This window comes from Podarcis gaigeae (genome assembly GCF_964106915.1).
Source record: "Podarcis gaigeae genome assembly, chromosome: 17".
Classification (NCBI taxonomy): Eukaryota; Metazoa; Chordata; class Lepidosauria; order Squamata; family Lacertidae; genus Podarcis; species Podarcis gaigeae.
In genome coordinates this window covers 35,799,598-35,818,177 of record NC_139694.1, presented here as the reverse complement: position 1 = coordinate 35,818,177, position 18,580 = coordinate 35,799,598, and the positions used below count along the sequence as shown (strand labels likewise).

At 45.4% G+C, this 18,580-nt stretch overlaps 2 protein-coding genes across 2 annotated transcripts; both read left to right on the top strand.

The window, feature by feature from the left end:
* Nucleotides 1–6,945: 6,945 nt before the first annotated feature.
* LOC310835453 (olfactory receptor 1468-like) lies at nt 6,946–7,897 on the top strand (the record flags this gene model as incomplete). Its single annotated transcript, XM_083720085.1, is given in 2 exon segments — nt 6,946–7,611; nt 7,613–7,897. Coding segments are annotated over 2 exon segments (951 nt in total).
* Nucleotides 7,898–13,681: 5,784 nt separating this feature from the next.
* LOC310835451 (olfactory receptor 1f45-like) lies at nt 13,682–14,662 on the top strand (the record flags this gene model as incomplete). The annotated part of the gene is made up of 1 exon (XM_083720084.1): nt 13,682–14,662. The coding sequence occupies one exon, from the start codon at nt 13,682–13,684 to the stop codon at nt 14,660–14,662; it is 981 nt and encodes a 326-aa protein (XP_083576210.1).
* Between the last annotated feature and the right edge of the window lie 3,918 nt (nt 14,663–18,580).

The window sequence follows — 18,580 nt, the reverse complement described above, 5'->3', positions numbered from 1 at the left end:
CTAAAATGCTTCCGATCTTGCTGGCTCAGACACACACCTATAGTGGCTGTCTGGCCCAGCTATACTTCTTTTTGCTCTCTTGCACCACAGATAACTTCATTTTGGCCTCCATGGCATGAGACTGCTATGTGGCCATTTGCCACCCACTACATGACACCACTATATGCCCTGGCTCTTGTTGGCTGCTGGGTCTTGGCTCCTGGCACATGCCCACTCTCTGTTGTATGTTCTTTAGGTATCTGGCTTCACCTTTTGTGCATCTCGAAAAATCCTCTATTTCTTCTACCCTTTACTGAAGCTGCTCAGATACTTCCTATGTTGAAATGCTGCTGGTCAGTGAAGGTACCACAGCTGCTCTTGGACCGCTCATCCTCTTCTCCTACATCTTCACTGTACCCAAGGTGTTGAAGGTCCCATCAACCTCTGGGAGGCACAAGGCCTTCTCCATTTGCAGCACCCAGCTCACCACTGTGGCCTTGCACTATGGCAACCTGATAGGCATCTACACCTGCCCATCATCCACCTACTCTGGCTCCAGATAGAAAGTGGCATCTATATTCCATACTGTGGTCACCCCTGTGCTCAATCCTTTCATATACAACTTGAGGAACAATGAGATGCAGAAGGTCGCAAGGAGATTCTGGAGGGCTTGGTTTCTGAAGCTTGGGGGACCTATGAATGGCACGAAATGGTCCTTCAAAGAATGTATCGCATGGAGAAGAAGGCACTGAAATAGTTCAGAGTGCTTTTTGCCACATAGCAGCTGCCCTTTGTACTCACTTTCATGGGCCTTCACAACTGCAGCTGAGAGGCAGCCATTTTTCTGTGGTGCAACTCTATGAAGTCCTAGTGTACATTTCTATGGGGAGGGGGGAAACTACAGTGGGATTGAGCAGATGAGACCAATAGTGGGTCCAAAAGTCAAGAAGGTGTTTTCTGCACACGCTGTAGAGGGAAGTGAGAATAATAGAATCACAAAGTTCCTTTAGTCCAACCCCCTGCAATGCAGGAATTGAGGGCAGTTGAGGATCATCAACCTGGGAAAGTAACCCACTTGGGAGAAGGAAAACTCTGGTCCTAAACCTCCATTGCCTTGCAGGGCATCTTTGGGAGAAGCAAAGTCTAAAGAGTAAACCCTACACAAATCCGGAGAGGAGTCCCTATGACGGTTGGATGGTGCCTTGTGTGCCTCCTTCCAGCAACCAAGATGGTGCCAAACATATTGTTCTGCTTTCCTTTGGACCACATCAGCGAGACCGAAAGCAGGGTCCTGTTGTCTGGGCAGCCCAGAACCTCCAGGCACACTGCCCAGTCTTGTGACCTGAGGAGGTCCATTCGGTGTTGCTAATGCAGAGGTTTGACTTCAGCCCCAGAGGCACTGTTTCCATTGTCGCTCAAGACAGAGAGACATCAACAACAACAACCAAAAACTCTGCTTGCCCCCGACCATGCTGTCTGGGCCTGGTGGAAGTTGCAGTCCAGCAACATCTGGACGGCCAGGGGTTCCCCATCTCTGTTTGATGGCATTTATTACCTTTTTATGCTGCTTGAGTTATACTTCTGTATTATTATTATTATTATTATTATTATTATTATTATTATTATTATTAATGTCGCACCCTCCCCAGCCAGAACCAGGCTCAGGGCATCTAACATCAAAATATATAATACATTAAGACATAAAATTCAGCAATCAACTGAAATACAGCTTAAAATTGGATTAAAATCAAAATAAGATCAGATGACTACCCGCAAATTGTAACTATAACTATAGGGGTTGGGAACCTTAAGTACTCACCCGGCTCAGCTATTTGTATGAGCTGATGAGAAGAGTTAGAGAGACCACTTATATGCAGGGTCTTGGAAAAGGAGAGGGGTCAGACTGAGCCCCGACCAAAGGCCTGGCGGAACAACTCCATCTTGCAGGCCCTGCGGAAAGATGTCAAGTCCCGCAGGGCCTTGGTATCTTGCAGCAGGGCGTTCCACCAGTCTGGGGCCAGGGCCCTGGCTCTGGTTGAGGCCATTCTAACTTCCTTGAGGCCCAGTACCTCCAAGATGTTATTGTTTGTGGACCGTAAGGTCCTCCATGGGGCATACCAGGAGAGGCAGTCCCGTAGGTACAAGGGTCCCAGGTCGTATGTCATATTAGTTACTTATGTATAGTGATTTTAGTTGACTGAATTTTATTGTAAACCACTGTTGTGAATTGTATTAAAGGCTGATATATAAAAGCTGTTATAATAAATGAATTCATAATATAATTCGTTCTTTATTTACATTCACAGGGTGACTTACAGTAATATTAAAACACATGGCAGAGCAATCCTAACCCTCAGGTCTACTGGCAGAGGGGAGAGGCCTAGACTGGAGAGAAGTGGAGGTGCTTCTCCACTGAGAAAGGACATCCACCACAGAGGAACTCCCTGTGTTTACAGATAGATCAGTGAGTGTAGCCTCTAGCCAACAGAAGGCCTGATATGGGAACTGTTAAGTTGTGGGTGAACATATCAGACAACACAGTGATTCTTCAAACAGCTATTGTTTATTCACAGGCCAGGACAGAACTGAACTCAGTCAGCCTGCTTATATAGAGCTCCAGTACAACGTAACTGTAACAACTTTCTAAAACTATCCAATCACTGAACGACACTTTTGATCCTTCATTTGCATAACTATCTACAGTATCCAACCAGTCACTGAACGTCACTTTCGATCCTTCATTTGCATAACTATCTACAGTATCCCCCTGCTGGCCCAGGGTGAGAACTTCAGTACATAACAGGAACAGAATCCACATTTTCCTCTTCACAGAGCAGAACCCTTAACTACATAGATACAGGCCAAAAAGAAAATGAACTCACAACTGAATTTCCACAGTCTCTCAAAGGGACCTATTCCATGATGCACATCCTCCCAGCCCCAGGTATAGGATACTCCCAACTCTATAGCCTGGTACCAAGACGCTTCAGGTGGGGAGGGAGGCTGCATATGCATTCTGCAAAATATCACTGAGGCAGGAATAGTGCATAAGTAGTGGATAGATACTGAACCCTCCACACAACATGCTCCCCCAGTGTTACTGCATTATTGCCATCCAGAGGGTCACTCTTGCTCTACAGCAATACAAAAGCAGAACAAAAATATCCCTGGAAAATTGGTGGCATGGAAATGGAAATGAAGCAGTATGCCTGCTCCAAAACATTTGCAGAAACTAACAGTATTGAAAGGGGGAACAATGTATAACCCCAATACCATATGATATGTTAAATTTGCTATTACTATATAGTCCCATAGGATGCGGGTGGTGCTGTGATCTAAACCACTGAGCCTAGGGCTTGCCGATCAGAAGGTCAGCGGTTTGAATCCCCGCAATGGGGTGAGCTCCCATTGTTCGGTCCCAGCTCCTGCCCACCTAGCAGTTCGAAAGCACGTCAAAGAGCAAGTAGATAAATAGGTACCGCTCCAGCGGGAAGGTAAACGTCATTTTCGTGCGCTGCTCTGGTTTCACCAGAAGCGGCTTAGTCATGCTGGCCACACAACCCGGAAAAACTGTTTGCGGACAAATGTTGGTTTCCTTGGTCAGTATAGCAAGATGAGAGCCGCAACCCCAGAGTCGTTTGCGACTGGACCTAACGGTCAGGGGTACCTTTACCTTTTATATAGTCCCATAAACCTTAATGTTTAAGAAATATTATATAAGCCAGGTGGCTGGGGTATAAATCATATCATCATCATCATTATTGACAAAATATTTTCATGTAAAGATGGAATAAACATTTGGATTGCTGTAGGTTACATGGAGTATTTCTGAGTGTTAATGATGGATTCTTAAAGTTCTGATGCAGATTTGTACTGGTTTGGACATTAACGCAGTGGCAAGAAGATGATCAGAATCCCCCTTCGGATCTTGAAATATGGGTTCCCTCAACAAAATTTAAAATTCGGCTTTGTAATTCGGAATTTATGTGATGTGATGTGATGTGATGTGATTTGATTGGCCAGTTAATAAAAAATATTTTTTTTTAAAAAAAAAAGTTCTGATGCGGAAGATAACTGGAGATGATTAGTGTAATATTTCTCTTCTCTGCTGGTATGGTATTTTTTCTGTTGGATGGAAATAATAAAAATAGTAATAAAAGATTAGAGAAATTCAGGGGGAAATATACATCATAAGATAAAGCTACACATTAAGATACATGTCAACTACATACGTGAGTCGATCTGCCTAAGCAAAAATGTTTTTGGCAGATGCCCTAAACAGCGCAACAATAAAAATAAAGGATTTTCTTTTATATAACTGCTGCCTGCTTCTTTGGTGCAGAGGTGGACAGAAGGTATACTGGGATCTACTGGTAAATCTATCTGGGTGACTTGTAGCAGATCAGTAAGTGTTTCTTATTTCCAGTTGTTTATCAACAACAGCAGTGCTACAATCAATGCTATTTTTCTAGAAAAAGAGGTGCCGGAACTCACCTACCTTGTTCTCCTAAAATGGCAATGGTGCCCACCTGAGAGGTGCCAGAACTGAGTTCCAGTAAGTTCTGATTGAAAAAAAAAGCCCTGCCTACAACCACCTTCCCCACCTAAATTAGACTGCTGAAATGAAGATAGCTAATCAGGGGTGGACTTCTGAGTCAAAGACCATAAGTTCAGTTTAGTTCTGGTTCTGAAAGCCAACTCTTAGGGCTCAGAATGTGCCCAGAAGCCCCTTGCTCTTTAAGTCTAGCAGTATTATCTTCTGTTCTTGTCTCTGGGTGGTAGATACTTGGGGGTGGACAGGGGGCATCCTAGCAATAAACAAAGTCGATCCAACAAGCCTTAAGTCTGCCACATCTGTGCTTGCAAACACCACTTGAAACACCCTATGGCCATTCTTCAAGTGGAAGGAGTGGTGGCAGTGGAAGATTCCCAAGTGAAGGGAGCTGTTTTGAAGTTAACAAGTTCCTTGTGGGATACACAGTGCCAAACACCACTGACACAGGGAAATAAAACATGTCCCTCAGAGACATAAAGCATCTTCTCAACTGAAAAATACCCCACTGCCATGCAGATGCATGCTCTTCCATGCTGCAACAACCCAGGTTAGGACTCAAGAAAGGAAGATAAATCTCTTTTGTAACGTAGGGACTTCAAGACCGGCAGTGACACGGCACAATAGACGGACAGAAAAATCTACATGACTTCATTTTTCTACAGCAGAGAGCCTCGCTAACTCGACATTTCTGGCTGAGTCACAGTTCTAATGGATTGTCATGCCACAACTTTCCCCTGCTCGCCCCAATTCCCTTTCAACCACTGGACCTCATTTCATTTGCTAACTTCCTGCAGGAATCTGATGACTTCTTCCACATTGAGATGACAACCTGCTGAGCAAGTTGGACATTGCTTACCTGGTGAGCACCTGCACTGTATAAAATCTGGGTTGCCTGGAGCCAGGAATCTTTGCTAACCTGAGATTGGGCCTTGTAATTGCCCTGGACCCCTCCAGCTGGGGGCTCAGAGCTCTCCTGCTTTCTATACAGGGCATCCATTTCGTTTGGTTTCATTGCAAACTCTTTCCACACAATATGCTATCTGCTCTCTCCCAACTAGTCCTCCATTGCAGAGAGAGGATGTAATTCAGCCGTTTTGAGATATTGTCAAGAGCAATGGCAGATCAACTCAACATGGATCAAACAAGAAGGCTTATGGTGTAGAGCAGAAATGAATTTAATTTCACACACACACAAAAATCCCTTCTGTGAATGTAAATGCCTAATATCCCCCAGTGTTTCCTTGGAGAATGTGTTCTAACAGCAATTACAGTAAGTAAAAAAGGGGAATGAATCTGTTAGGTAGGCAGCAGTCAGCATCCAAGATTATTTATTTATCATCATATTTATGTCTCATTTCTAAAAGATTTTCCACAAGGTGACTTGCAACAAATTTCAGAGGTACTCAAGGAGGATCCTTCTAGGTTTACAGGCAGACAGAGTGGTACCTTGAGGACTCTGCTGTTATGGATGTGATGGCAGGAGGTTTAAAAGAAACATTTCCTGAGATGAAGGGATGAATGAGGTAGACCATCTACTCTTCTCTCCTTCCTTTTTTAGTCTGATTCATTCTCTCACTCTCTCACTCTCTTAATTTGAGAGCTCCTCATGTGTCCACTTCCATGCTTTAGCACAAACCCTGAAGGGAAGGAATAATTTCTCCAAGAGCAGGTACCATGTAGTTTAGAAAATCCATGGTGTGACAACTGAGATCATCTCATGCAGATTGCTGTTGTCATTTAGTGATGGCAAAGGGATGCATTTACCTCCCATAAGCACACTCTGTTTCCAGTCACATGTAATTCCTCCTCAAAGGCATCTGTATCTCTGGTTATTATGAGGCATAAAATAATAATAGCAAATGCTTCAAAAAATTAAGGTGATCTCTCTCTCTCTCTCTCTCTCTCTCTCTCTCTCACACACACACACACACACACACACACACACACACATTTATATAGAGCACATTGCAATAGTCCAAGTGGGAGATAAACAGAGCATGGACCACTCTGGCAAGACGGTGCACAGGCAGGTAGCCTGCATAGCAGATGGAGCTGGTAGACAGCTGCCCTGGACACAGAATTAACCTGTGACTCCATGGATAGCTGTTAGTCCAAAAGACTCCCAGGCTGTGCATCTGGTCCTTCAGGGCACAGTTACCCCATTGAAGATCAGGGAGTTCTCCACACCTGCCCACCCCGTCCCCCCAAAACAATACTTTTGCCTTGTTGGAATTCAACTTCAATACATTAGCTGCCATCCATCCTCCAGCCACCTCCAGACACTCATATGGATGAGCAAACCTCTCTTCCCTTCCCCCACCAGCCTAAGACATTCACCTTGGTCCTTTTAGTGGGTGTGTCAAGAAGTTGTACATGCCTGTCTCTCTTCCCTTACTTTTCACAGCTGAGCCATGGGAGAAGAGAACCACACGGGCCCATTGCAGTTCATTCTCCTGGATGTCTCTGCCCAGCCAGAGCATCAGCATCTCTTTGCCTTGCTCTTCCTCACCATGTACCTGTTGATCCTTCTGGGGAACTTGCTGATTGTCCTGCTGGTCTACTCTGATGCTCACCTCCTCCACACACCAATGTATTTTTTCCTTAGCCACCTTTCTTTGGCAGACGTGGGCTTTGCTTCTGTGATTGTCCCCAAGATGCTGCAGAACCTCCTCTTTCAGGTCAAGACCATCTCCTATGGTGGTTGCTTTTTGCAGATGTATTTCTACATGGCGTTTGGCAACACAGACAGCTTCATCTTGGCTTCTATGGCTTATGATCGCTATGTGGCCATCTGCCACCCATTACACTATGCCACACGCATGAACCACAAACGTTGCCTCCTACTGGTGATTGGTTCTTGGCTCCTGGCATCTCTCCATTCCCTTCTGTATACGCTGTTAATGTCCCATCTGACCTTCTGCTCCTCTCAGGAGATCCCCCAATTCTTCTGTGAGATCTACCCATTGCTGGGACTTGCGCGCTCAGACACAAGCACTGTGAAGACCACAGCTCAAATCGAGGGCTTTTTGGATGTTTTGGGCCCATTCTTCCTCATTGTGATTTCCTACGTGTACATTTTTTTACACCATTCTAAATGTCCCATCCACCAGTGGGAAGCGCAAGGCCTTCTCCACGTGTGGTTCTCATCTGGCTGTGGTAGTCCTCTTCTATGGCACCCTCTGTTGGGTCTACTTGCCGGCAACCTACTCCAGGAAGTCTGACCAGAATAGCATTGTCGCTTCTCTCATGTACACTGTGGTGACCCCCATGCTGAACCCCTTCATTTACACCCTCAGGAATAAGGAGATGAAAGCTGCTTTGAGAAGACTGATCATCAAGATGAAAATGGTTCAAGGATGTTAGAAGACAAAGGACACCAGGGAAGATTTAAACAGGTTTCATGGTCATCCCTTCTCTGTCAAAAACCATATTTAAGTGTGGGGGATGAGAGATCTCTGTGAGTCCTCAGAATCCTCCTCCAATTTAAATTCCAGAATTCTTAGGGAGAAGTTAGAACTGGTATGTAAAATCAACACAGCTGATTTTCACCAGATTTTTCTGCTTAATAAAATACTGAGTGATAGGGTGTGATTTATTATGATTAATACACATTTATCCCAATCTTCTTCAATGGAGCTCAGGGTAGTTTACATTACTCCTCCTTGCCTCCTTGCGACACTCCTGTGTGGAAGATTAGGCTGGGAGAAGAGGCCCAAGTTGAAATTCACCAACCCTGATCCCAAAATGCAGAGACAATTTTGCCTCCTCATTCACTTGAAACCTCCCCAAGAATCCATCCACAAGTTTGTCAAAATGCATTTTTGAGATGAATTCTAGCAGCTCCCAGGATCTCTATAACACAACAGTAAAGGTAAAGGGTAAAGCGACTCCTGACCGTTACGTCCAGTCGCGAACAACTCTGGGGTTGCGGCACTCATATCACTTTACTGCCCGATGGAGCCGGCGTTTGTCCACAGACAGTTTTTCCGGGTCATGTGGCCAGCATGACTAAGCCGCTTCAGGCAAACCAGAGCAGCGCACGGAAATGCCATTTACCATCCTGCCAGAGTGGTACCTATTTATCTACCTGCACTTTGACGTCCTTTCAAACTGCTAGGTTGGCAAGAGCAGGGACCAAGCAACGGGAACTCACCCCATCATGGGGATTCGAACCGCTGACCTCCTGATCGGCAAACCCTAGGATCTGTGGTTTAGACCACAGCACCACCCATGTCCCACAACAGTCCCAAAACACAACAGTGGAAACTGTTAATTGTTATATATTTTATAATGGTATAAAAATCTCTGGAATTTAATTATTACAAAAAAATAATGCAAGTTAATTGGAATCTAAGGGAAAGGAAGATCCTGATCATTTCTATTCGGTATGTGATATTTTATTTCATTCAATTTCAGATTTACTAGCATTTTTACTCATGAGAAAAATGGTTCTCACGATTTTAGATTCTGTTATTATATGTTTACATTTTGTATGCCCTGCCTTTAGTTGGCTATATTAATGATTTTTTGTCGTTGTTTACTTGTCTCTGTGGTTCCATAACAATATGAAAACTAATAAAAATAGGTTTGAAAAATATATTATATAATGAGCTCATCCTGATTTACTTGCACAAAGCTTCCACACAGGTTAGGCTACATCTGGTCTTTATTGAGAATTAATCTGGGTTGGTTTGTCTTCTCACTGTTATAGGACAGTGAGCAGATTGGATTTCCTTGCTTGGTGTTTATGTATCTTCTCTCTTCTTAATCCACACTTTTCAATGCATTTTCCTATCACTTTAACGACCACAAGAAGTAGGGGGTTTTTTCCATAAAGGGTGATAGAGCAATCCACTTAAATTGCACAAACTTAAATTTTCCAGAATATGCTTGACTGCCTCAAGTATAAAACCGACAGTCTGGAGGCACTCAAGAAGAGATCACTCCCCATAAATAGCAGAGTGTTTCTGGAGATTTCATAGATACTTGTCTCAATTTGGAAGCTAACAGGTAGAGTGCCACACCACACCCAAGGAATACAGAGAGATAAATCACAAACAACTCTGTATGTAGTTTACAAAAACTCATTAATTACAAAGGCAAGCAGTCCAAATATTTCTGAAATAAGTCCATGAGAGAAACTCTCTATGCATATACTTGTGCTGGTGCAGTCCCAATGGAACTCCTACAACAATATACCCAGATTTCATTCTCTGATTCACGAATCTTCTTCTGGATGGCCCAAAAAGGAACTATACAATGGCAGTCCAATGCTCCACCAAATAGATCAGCTCCATCCTTGGAACGGCAGTTTGCTCATCTTTCAAAAAAGAGCAAAGTCCAAGTATTTGGACTGCTTGGCTTTGAGATACCGAGTTTCGCAAGTCGTTATTATTTTGGCATTGTATATATATTATTTAAGGTTTCATGTAACAGAAGCTGTTGAAATGCTGTACATTATTGTTAATGAGTTTATATATACTACATACAGTGGCACCTCGAGTTACAAACAGTCCTGCTTATGAACACTTCGGGTTACGAACTCCACAAACCCAGAAGTAGGTATCCCGGGTTGCGAACTTTGCCCCGGGATATGAACACAATCCACTTCCGGGGCCACAGGAGGTCTATGTAGGGAATGCGCGCCTCTGGTTAAGAACACTTTGGGTTAAGAACGGACTTCTGGAACGAATTACCGTAAGTTTGTAACCCGAGGTAACAATGTACAGAGTTGTTTAGTTTGTAAGAGGTAGATTGCCAGCTGCTACTTTCATTCCATTGCATCCATTTTGTTTCTTACATTCCCTATCATCCCGTAAATTTGTAAATGCAAAGATGTTTACAGAAACACCATGAAAGAAATGTCTGCAAACATTGCCCCATTCACGGAGGCTTTACATTATTCCACTACTTTGCTCCCCAAGGGACAGATGGTCTTGGCCTTACATGTTGATATGGATGGAACAGTGGAGAACTGTGCCAATTAACAAGCTCTCTCTGGCACAGTTCTCCACTGCTATCAATGCTCCTGGGGACTGTTTCTCAGCCAAATGAAACAGTTTATTTATGTATCTATTTTATTCATATCACACATTTCTCCCAGTTGCGATTTCTCACAGATCCTAAAGGTTAAGGAGGTGTTCATTGCTGCAGCCCAGCAAAATTTCAACCATCAAGAGGCCTCTTTCCTCCTTGGAGATTGCACAACTTCCATGAAATGAAATATATGCTCCTTTCAGGATTTCAAAGTGTAGTGGAACTTGTACATCCACGATGGGAGAAGGCATCCTGTTGATTTTAAACAACTGCCACCTTACACTTTGTAATGTTTTTATCTATCATCCAAATAAAAGAGATCTTATTGAGCCTGCAGGAAGGAAAAAAGAATCTCTCTCAGCCAGTTAAATCTGGCTATGATGCTTTCTTTCCTGAATGGATATATTTTCTACCACACACAGATTCCTGTTTTGTCAACAGGCGGGTGCACCAACTTTGTGGAACTAGCACCTCCTTATCAGGTGAGTCCCAGTCACTTTTTTTAAGAGCCATATAACCGGTGTGCATCACCATCTCCTGCTCCCATAAGTCAGGAATGGAGAATTGATGGTCCAGATGTTGAACTTCAATTCTCTCCGTCTTGGTGGCTGGGGCTGATGGGAGCTGGAATTGAGTGAGGAGGACTGAAAGTATGAGAAGCATGGAAGCCAAATCCAGACATTTTGGACATTGGACATTTATTTACTTCTTCTATAGCAATTCTTCATCACATGGTTCTTTGTATGCAGTTTAAAGTAAATAAAATTACAGATTCCAGGGAGGTACCTAGGAAACGCCCTCATATTGCCCAATCAGACCATTGTTCCACCATGAGATTCTCAGATGATGGGCGGTATAGAAATGGAATACATAATAAAATAATAATAATAATAATAATAATAATAATAATAATAATAATAATAATCCTCTTTAAAGTTATCCAAACTAGCGGTCATCCTGTAGAGAACATTCCATAGTTTAAGTAAGCACTCTTTGATAAATCAATGAATCACTTTCATTGGTCCATGCTGAATCTTACAGTGTTCAGCTTTTTTGGATGGTACTGATTTATAGTATTATGAGGGAGGTGAGAAGAACAATGCACAGCGTTCCAAGTCACATATTTGTATGTTGGCATTATGATATTGACATAGGGCAGTTTGATTTTTCAATCCCTTCCCCAACAATCCCTAAAACGGAATTTGCCTTTTTCGTGGCTACCACACACTTGGTCATTGTCTTTGAGTTACATCAAGACAAACATGTTGAATACTGTATCTTCCAATTGTTCCAATTGTTCATCAGTATGCAGATGATATTCAGCTCTACCTCTCTTTCAAATCAGAACCAGTGAAAGTGGTAAAGGTCCTGTGTGAGTGTCTGGAGGCGGTTGGAGGATGGAAGGCGGCTAACAGATTGAGGTTGAATCCTGACAAGACAGAAGTACTGTTTTGGGGGGACAGGAGGTGGGCAGGTGTGGAGGACTCCCTGGTCCTGAACGGGGTAACTGTGTTCCTGAAGGACCGGGTGTGCAGCCTGGGAGTCATTTTGGACTCACAGCTGTCCATGGAGGCGCAGGTCAATTCTGGTATACAGGCTGAGACTCTATCTGCCCACGGACTGTCTCACCATAATGGAGCATGCTCTCGCTTGGACTACTGCAATGTGTGGGGCTACCTTTGAAGGTAACTCAGAAACTCCAACTAATCCAGAATGGGGCAGCTAGACTAGTGACTGGGAGTGGCTGCTGAGACCACATAACACCGGTCTTGAAAGACCTACATTGGCTCCCAGTACGTTTCCAAGCACAATTCAAAGTGTTGGTGCTGACCTTTAAAGCCCTAAACAGCTTCGGCCCAGTATACCTGAAGGAGTGTCTCCACCCCCATCGTTCAGCCCGGACACTGAGGTCCAGCGCCAAGGGCCTTCTGGCGGTTCCCTTGCTGCGAGAAGCCAAGTTACAGGGAACCAGGCAGAGGGTCTTCTCAGTAGTGGCACCTGCCCTGTGGAACGCCCTCCCATCTAATGTCAAAGAGAAAAACAACTACTAGACTTTTAGAAGACATCTGAAGGCAGCCCTGTTTAGGAAAGTTTTTAATGATTATATTTTAATATTTTGCTGGAAGCCGCCCAGAGTGGCTGGGGAAACTCAGCCAGATGGGCAGGGTATAAATAGTAAATTGTTGTTGTTTTCCGAAACTACATAAAAAGAGGTGTGGGAAAGCCCAGAATATAAGGAGGATAAGAACAGGAAGGAAGCAGCCCTGATGTTATAGGAGAATGGGGGCATTTTGGGCCATGTAAAATAAAGTGACTTCCCCCAAAGAAGCCTGAGAACTGCAAAGGATGCTGGGAACTGTAGTTCTATGAAAGGTAGAATACAATTCCCAGGATTCTTCAGGGGAAGTCATGCTTTACATGTATGGTATGAATGTAGCCTACATCTCCTTAAGAACCAGGATGGAAGAAAATAAACAGGGGCATATAAACAAGGGCATAGCACCATCTGCCAGAGCCTGGAGCAGGTGCACCCGTGCCAGGGGGCACTCACCCAGCCCTTGCTGCCGATGCCACTGGGCAGGCACAGGGCACAGCGGGTGCTTGTCACCCTCCATTCCCCCCAGCCTTTACTGCTGCCAGGCGGGCATTTGTACGCCAGGCTGGGCAAGGCACAGAGGGCAAAGAGCATCTTCTGTGCACCCCAGCCCCCATTGCTGACAGGCGGGCGCTCATGTGCCAGGGGGGCGCCTGGTTTGTGTTCCCCCCAATGTGCGCCCGGGCAACGGCCCTCCTGGCACAGACACACACACCCCACACACCATGGGACATAAATGTACTCAATAAATACAACCCTATCTCAGTAAAGTGGCTCACACATTTTGCCACACAGACATGTGAAGTAGGCTGTAGTCTTGATTCACATTGTTTGTGTGTGTGTGTGTGTGTGTGTCCTTTGTGAGCTCAGCTCCCACATTCTCCAAAGGGAAATCTGTGACCTGCTGCAGGTAAGCAAGACCCACCAAACCCTTCTCGTTGTGTGGCTAAGTTGCAAGGTTGCACAGCAGCAGTTAAACAGTATCTTGGTCTCTCATTCCCTTTTACAGATGTAAAATGGCCAGAAAGAACCAGACAAGCATCTCTGAAATGGTCCTTTTGAGTATCTCTGCCCTAGCAGAACATCAGAGTCTCCTCTTCTTTCTTTTTCTCTTCATCTACCTGTTAACCCTACTAGGGAACCTTTTGATAATCCTGCTGATCCGTTTTGATGACCACCTCCGTCGCACCCCAATGTACTTCTTCCTCAGCTACCTCTCACTGGCAGATGCCATGTTTGCTTCCACCACTGTTCCTAAGATATTGATGAGTTTGATGTCCGAAACCAAAACCATCTCCTTCAATGGCTGCTTGATCCAGATGTATTTCTTCTTGACATTTGGCAACACTGATAATTTCCTCTTGGCCTGCATGGCTTATGACCGCTATGTGGCCATCTGCCGCCCTTTACATTACACCACCCTGATGAGCCACAAGTGCTGCCTCATTTTGGCTTCTGGGTCCTGGATCGTTTCCGCTCTCCACTCCTTGCTCTACACGCTTCTGGTATCCCGCCTGTCTTTCTGTGCCTCTAGGGAGATCCCCTACCTCTTCTGTGACGTCTATCCTCTTTTGGAACTCTCCTGCTCTGACACAGGGCTCATAAAAATTCTGGTGCAGACAGAGGGAGTTGTGGATATCCTAGGGCCTTTTGTTCTCATCTTCATCTCCTACATCCACATCTTCTGTGCTATCATGAGAGTCCCACCTACCGCTAGGAAGCGCAAAGCCTTCTCCACCTGCGGCTCCCACCTGGCTGCAGTGGTCTTGTTCTACGGCACCATCAGCTCCCTCTATTTCCAGCCTCCCTCTGCTTACGCAGCCCAGAAAGGAACCGTCATCTCTCTCTTGTATGCAGTGGTCACGCCCATGCTGAACCCCTTCATCTACAGCCTGAGGAACCAGGACATAAAGGCAGCTGCACGGAGGCTTCTTGACAGGATGAGAGATTTTCTGAGGAAGCAGGCACCTGGAAAAGGCACAGTGTCTTTTTCATGAATGCATTGAGTGTGTTGCTGATGGTGGTGATGTTGATATATTAAAAAATTCTGTCCATAAAAAGAATAATCAAGGCGGCTAGAAAAATCAATAAAATACGCCAAACAATTTAAAGATTAATGTTGCACACCAACTACAGCTGTTAAACAAACCAGCAGCAACCTTAGAAATAGAGTTGCTGCCACACTTGGTACAGTGGTACCTCGGGTTAAGTACTTAATTCATTCCGTAGGTCCGTTCTTAATGTGAAACTGTTCTTAACCTGAAGCACCACTTTAGCTAATGGGGCCTCCTGCTGCTGCCGTGCTGCCAGAGCAAGGCTTCTGTTCTCAATCTGAAGCAAAGTTCTTAACCCGAGGTACTATTTCTGGGTTAACGGAGTCTGTAACCTGAAGCGTATGTAACCCGAGGTACCACTGTATTGACTTTTCCACACTTGGGAAAGACACATTTTGCTCACCTACTTTTGACAAGGAACCTCCTTGATATCAAGTATGCCTTCCTTGTTTAGCCTTCATCCCCACTCAGAAAATCCGACTTTTTGTAGGACAATGGAGTAGCTTTGAAATTACTCCAAGGGAAGATGACTCATCATCACACAGCAGAGTGGTGTTTGCCAGTTATGGATGATGCAGCAATTTCCTTGTCTGTAAGTCCACCTCTCCTCTCTATGATGGAGCTCAGTATGGGACAGCTGCATCTTCCTGCATGGCAGGGGGCTGCACTAGGGGTGTCCAATTTCCAAGAGACTGTAATCTACTCCCACTATAAATAAACTGGCAGTGATCTACCCATTGAATTGACCGAAGTTGTTGAGCTTTTTGGGGGGGAGGGTCAGCCAAAGCCTTTTTTGTGTTGGGGGGGGGCATCAGGGTCCCACAATCGACCAGGATCGACCAGGTACATCCTGTGATTGATTGATAGATCATAATCAACCTGTTGGACACCCCTGCACTCAGGGTCACTTCCAACTCTACAATTCTAAAAAGCAACATAGCAGTTATATATTATGTGTGACTAACTCCACTTAATATCCTGGCAGCCACATTTTGAACCAATTGAAATCTCTAAACACCCTTAAATGCACTTGACTTTCGTTGTATTATTGTAGTCTAATTGGCGTGCAACATGGATGACTGTGGCCAAGTCTGACTTCTCCAGGAAAAGGACAGAACAGCTACACCAACCAAAAGTGTTTAAGAAGCCATCCCAAACACCTGGGCAATCTCAGGCAGTGCTGGAGTACCCATAAGCAACAAAGCAAAGTGCAACCCCATCATACACATTCTCCAGGACTCGTGACTCCCCAGTAAATAGTATCTCTGTCCTGCTGGATTAATTTTCCACTTGTTCAGGCTACTCCTTGATACTAGTTCAGAAACATCATAATCTCTACCATCTGCCTAGGATGTACATAAGTGGTCCTCCTTTACTGTGTCCTCCTTTAAAGTCCTCTGTTGAAAGGCATTCTCTATGTGAAAGGCTGTCTGGCTCCAAGTCCATTTTAAAGATAAGTAACCACTGTGCCACTTGGGCTTGCTGATCGAAAGGTCGGCAGTTCGAATCCCCACGACAGGGTGAGCCCCCGTTGTTCAGTCCCAGCTCCTGCCAACCTAGCAGTTCAAAAGCACACAGTATAAATAGATTATGGTTACCAGATGTCCCCGTTTCCCGGGGACAGTCCCCCGATTTACAAATCTGTCCCTGGACAAAATCCGTCCCTGAAATGTCCCCAGATTTCATTTAATGCCCCTGGATTTATATTTTAAGTGTTATAGATTTATTAGTAGGGAATGAATGTTGCGTGATTGGTTCAGCGGCACAAGACATATCATATGGAGACTTTTGGCGAGGCAAAATGGCAGGCGCCATGGCAGTGAACAGCTCCTGAAGCCAGCCAGAGCCAACTGCGCTACCAGGCTGGCTCCGGGCTGCTGAGACTGCTGCTGCCAGTGCCACTGCCTAGGGGGAACCGGGGATGCCCAGTGCGTCAACTGGGGAACCTGCTGATCCCCCCTTGACCCAAATCGAACTGGGAGTGAGAGCACCCAGCCAATTGCCCAGCGGTGCTCTGGGGCCAGGAAAACCCTGGAGCCAACGCAGGGAGAAGGAAGAGAGAGAAAGAGGAAGGAGAAAAAAGAGGGGAGCCCCGATCTTGCTACGCCACTGCCGCCACTGAGGAAAAGAGGTAGAAGAGCACTGGGAGGGCAAGGACACGTGGCCGAGCCCAGGCCTGACCCGAACCCACTCCATGGTGGCTAGCACTCCAAAAGAGCAGGCCGGGCCCAGAGGAAGGCCACATGCCAGAGGAGACCACAGAAGAGAAGGTATTACTTCTTTTTTTAAAAAAAAAACCACCTGTTTTAATAACTTTTTTTCTCTTTTCAAAAAAAAAAAAAGAAGTATTCCTGGATTATTTGAAAAAAATCAGGTAACCTTAAAGTAGATAAATAGGTACCGCTCCAGCAGGAAGGTAAATGGCATTTCTGTGCACTGCTCTGGTTTCGCCAGAAGCGGCTTAGTCATGCTGGCCACATGACCTGGAAAAACTGTCTGCAGATGTGGACAAACACCGGCTCCCTCGGCCTGTAAAGCAAGATGAGCCCCACAACCCCAGAGTTGTTCACAAGTGGACTTAATTGTCAGGGGTCCCTTTACCTTTACCTTTTAACCCCAAAGGGAAGAGCAAGTAGATGGCCCTTGAAGCTGCCTACCCATGACTAGCACCTAGACAGCAGACCAGGCAGGCACACCCAGGTCACCTGCAATGGCTGGGGAGATTTGTTGTCTTTCTGTCTAAACGATAGTAACTATATCCAAGTTTACAGCTATACGTATAAATTAACACGTACAACTGTTATGCAAATCAGCATCCTCTTTTTTGGAGAGAGGGGTGTCATGGACTGATGGAGTCTCAGCCTAAACCTCAGGATGATGTCTCCTAGTGGCTTCACGTAGACCAGAGATGAGGAACCTCAGACTGGGCTCACTAGAGGTCCCAATTCAGCCCGTGAGGCCACCTCGCCCCAATCACACCCACAAAGGCCTGGTTGCAAAGGAGCACTTTAAGAGCACTCCTGGGGGTTCCTTAGCAAGTGGGAATTGCATTTGGTGCCTTTTGTTCAGAGCATCCAAGGGCAGCCAATACTTGCTGAAAGCAAGAAGCAGGAAATGAATCATTTGATGCAAGCTAGTATGCAAAGACGGGACGCAGGTGGCGCTGTGGGTTAAAGCCTCAGCGCCTTGGACTTGCCGATTGAAAGGTCGGCGGTTCGAATCCCTGCGGCGGGGTGCGCTCCCGCTGCTCGGTCCCAGCACCTGCCAACCTAGCAGTTCGAAAGCACCTCCGGGTGCAAGTAGATAAATAGGGACCGCTTACCAGCGGGAAGGTAAACGGCGTTTCCGTGTGCGGCTCTGGCTCGCCAGAGCAGCGATGTCACGCTGGCCACGTGACCCGGAAGTGTCTCCGGACAGCGCTGGCCCCTGGCCTCTTGAGTGAGATGGGCGCACAACCCCAGAGTCTGTCAAGACTGGCCCGTACGAGCAGGGGTACCTTTACCTTTAGTATGCAAAGGCAAATGTTTCGTCCTGACATCATAATGACGTCACGTGATATTTCTGCACCTGGTTGCATTTTATTGAAAAATGAATGTCTGAAGCATTTTAGTGCAATGGTATCCCATATATACATTTTAATATGGAAAATTTGCCTAATAAACACATTTGCAAAGCAACGTTCCCATTCCCTAATATAACACACTTTTAATGTTTTAATAGGAGGTGCTGCTGGCCTCTTCCCACCCCCAGGGAGAAAATGGTGGGAGCTGCCCTCTGGAGTCTCTTGGGATCTGCACCCCTCTGGTGTGATTCAGAGAAGGTTCCACTACCACTGCAGTGGCCTTTGATTCCCAGATCATC